The 3,531-nt window shown below is 52.8% G+C and overlaps 1 protein-coding gene across 1 annotated transcript; it reads left to right on the plus strand.

Moving 5' to 3' along the window:
• Positions 1-2,781: 2,781 nt before the first annotated feature.
• On the plus strand, positions 2,782-3,327 carry LOC135373459 (uncharacterized). Its single transcript, XM_064606657.1, has one exon. The coding sequence runs from the start codon at positions 2,782-2,784 to the stop codon at positions 3,325-3,327; it is 546 nt and encodes a 181-aa protein (XP_064462727.1).
• Positions 3,328-3,531: the final 204 nt, after the last annotated feature.

A 3,531-nucleotide genomic window follows, 5' to 3' on the forward strand; every position in this document is an offset into this window, starting at 1 on the left:
CCTTTATGACGAGCACCAGAAGCTATATCGATGAGGTCCCCGAGTACTGGCTCATAATATCCCCCTTCAGGGAGAGGCCTCGTCTAGTCTGGGAATGAAAGACATTCATGACACCTATTACCCTCTATTTACGGCTCCTTCCGGTCAAGCGAATGAAGTCATCCATTCTTCGGATAGAAGTACTATCCCAGTGGAGTTATTTACCATCGAAGAGATACAATGGGCATTGCAGGCGGCTAATTCCAAGTCTTCTCCTTGTCCTGATGGCTTGACATCACTTGAACTGCAGAAGATTCCAGCAAAAATATGGCTGCATATTTTCAACAATTGCCTGGTCTTTCAGTATCTACCTCTCGAAGTTAAACGATCCAAGACCATCTTCATTCCAAAAAAGGCCAATGCAGCATCTGCTAGTGACCTCCGCCCCATAACTATGTCATCAATAATCTCCAGACTCTTCTCTAAGCTGTTGTTAAGGAGATTTAGCGCGGGCACTTCATTCCACAGCCTCCAGGGAGGCTTCCAGGATGACCACGCCACCAGCGCAAACTTATTATTGTTATAAAGCATAATGAAGTATTCGAAGCAAAAGAGAAAGAGCTTTTATGCAGCGACCCTCAATGCGCGTAAAGCGTTCGACACCATTACCTTAAGGCAATATACCAGGCTTTGCGAGGAAGAGGGCGTCCGGAATTTGATGTCAACACGATCCGGAACCTCTACGGCGGCTGCTCTACAGTTTACTACCTTAACGGTATGACGGATGACCTCGGGATTACGGTTCGTCGTGGTATTAAACAGGAGGAGCTCCTGTCCCCCTTTTTGTTTAACGTGGTCTTAGACCCATTATTACAACAGCTGAATGGGTTGGGCTTTCAATGTGCAGATTGGAGAGCAAAACGCTTCCATTTTGGCGTTTGCCAACGATATTCTGTTGACCTCGGGGAGTTATGAAGGACTCCGTCATATTCTGCGGGAGGTGGAGAAGTATTTACTAGGGGTCCACTTGGCATTAAACCCGCAGAAGACGCAATATTTTGGTTGGCAATATGACGGAGTCCGGAAGTGGTACAATTATGATATACCGCCTTTGCAGGTTGGTGACACTATGGTCCCTCCGCTCAGACAGAGCCCTGCGATTTGTTACCTAGGCCTACAATTTTTTGTAAATACGTCGCCGAAAAGCAACGACGATCTCACCGAAAGATAACAAGGATAATTTCTGCGGCGTCTTTCAAGCCGTTGCAGAAGCTACGCTGTGTCGCCACCCTGGTGACCTAAAGGTATATTTGTGGCGGCCCGTGGACGACGATGAAGACGTGCCTCTGGTGGCGCGCGCCCCTGCGCTCTATCGCTCGTGACGAATTTAATGACATGCTTGCCATGGGAATTATTCGTCCCTCTTCAAGCAGCTGGGCATCGGCGCCAGTTCTACCGGCACCGTCCTAGCGTGAGGCCACGTCCATCTGCCCGCTGCGACATTACATCATCGCCGGTCAGGACTCATGTAGAGGAACACCACCTCCTCTACGTATTTACATCTTGTGGAACGCTTTAAACGTACGATCTGAAGCCGCGCGCAGGGATAAGGCCTGAAGAATTCTTGTCAAGAGACGGCTGCACTTGCGTCTCTCCTTCCCCAACATTCACGTTCATTTGCCTTGTAAGGAAGGTGGTCTGGACCTCTTATAGCTGGAATGGGCTGCGGCCGCAGCTCAGACAAGGATTGCGGTATGATGAAGATGTAGCGGAGCCGCCATCGTCATCGACCATCCCGATCATCTCGAGCATAGCGCGCCGCTGCAGAATAAACAGTCGAGCTTCTGGCACGAACCCTCTTTGCCTCCTAGCCTCGACAATCTGGTGACCCAAACTTCTACATTCGCCGACCTTGCGAAGCCGTGTCCCACGACGAACCCTCAGCCAGTTCAGTCCCACAGCCTTCGCTGTCCGCTGTTGCTGTCAAACTTCCGTCGACCGAAACCCCGGGGTATGGTTCATCCAGGCGGAAGCCCAATTCAGCCTCGCCGGCGTCACATCCCAGCAAACAAAATTCTACCACGTCATCTCTGCCCTTACTCCAACCGCAGCAGATGAGGTATATGACGTTCTAGCTAACCCGTCCCCTACAACACCGTACGACCAACTCAAGAAAGCCCTCCTCCAACGCACAACAGCTTCCAGCCACTCCCGTTTACAACAGTTCCTCTCGGCGGAGGAGCTGGGAGATCGCCGTCCCACCCAGCTTTTACGGCGCATGCGGCAATTGCTCGGAGACAATTCTGCGTCCATGGACGACACTCCGCTCCGTGAGCTTTTTCTTCAACGCCTGCCACAAAATGTGCAGATGGTCCTGGCCACAGCTTCCAACATGACACTGGACCAATTGGCTACACTCGCTGATGCCGTTGTTGAGGTGGCGAATCCATCTCCCGCCATAACCACGGTGTCACTGCTTCCACCTGCTGTCCCCAGCCACAACAATGCTGCTTCGCAGAGCGCGCCAATCACCCCCCATTCTCAGGTTGACGACCTCTGCCGCGAATTTCGGAGCCTCGCGAGCATTATTGCCGCTTCCCATGCACAGCCCCGTCACCCCCGCGCCTCCCGACGACGAAGACCAAGCAGTAGTCCACGTCGCCCTTCTAACGGCCGTTCGACCAGCAGAGACCGGAGCCCAGTCTCGTCCATTTGCTGGTACCATTGTCGGTTCGGCGCAGACGCGTACCACTGTCTCTTGCCGTGCTCATGGAATGCGGAAAACTCTCCGGCGGACCATTAATGACGACAAATGGTCCAAGCCACTCATCCAGTCGCCTCTTCTACGTCCGCGACCGTAACTCCACCCGACGTTTCCTAGTTGATACTGGCGCAGAGGTCAGCGTTATCCCAGCGACGAGCACTGGCCGTCGGCAATCCCCCCTGTATCACCTTACTGCCGTCAACGGTTCGAAGATCCCCGTATTCGCGCAGCGCTCTCTAACGCTCAACTTGGGTCTCCGGCGCGAATTCCGCTGGATGTTTCTGGTCGCCCACGTCAACCAACCAATTTTGGGCGCGGACTTCTTGAACAACTACCACCCCTTGGTCGACATCCGCACTCGCAAGCTCATTGACTCCAATACTAACCTAGCTGCCACTGGCATACGTTCTTCCTTATCATTTTTACCTGTTGCCTTTTACCACGACACCAGCAATGCCTTCAGCGCTATTCTTAAGGACTTCCCCGAACTCACCCGGCCACCCGACTGGTCGAAGCCAGTAATGCATCGTGTAGTCCATCACATCGAGACTAAAGGACAACCTGTGTTTACTCGACCACGCTGACTGCCCCCGGAAAAGCTGAAGATGGCTCGTGAAGAATTTAACCACATGCTTGACATGGGAATTATTCGTCCCTCTTCTAGCAGCTGGGCATCGGCGCTACACATGGTGCCGAAGAAGACAGGTGATTGGCGTCCCTATGGAGATTATCGGGCTCTCAATCGAGTTACCATCCCCGACCAATTCCCGGTGCCCCACGTCCACGAC

The sequence above is a fragment of the Ornithodoros turicata genome, unplaced genomic scaffold (genome assembly GCF_037126465.1).
Source record: "Ornithodoros turicata isolate Travis unplaced genomic scaffold, ASM3712646v1 Chromosome25, whole genome shotgun sequence".
In the NCBI taxonomy this organism is placed as follows: Eukaryota; Metazoa; Arthropoda; class Arachnida; order Ixodida; family Argasidae; genus Ornithodoros; species Ornithodoros turicata.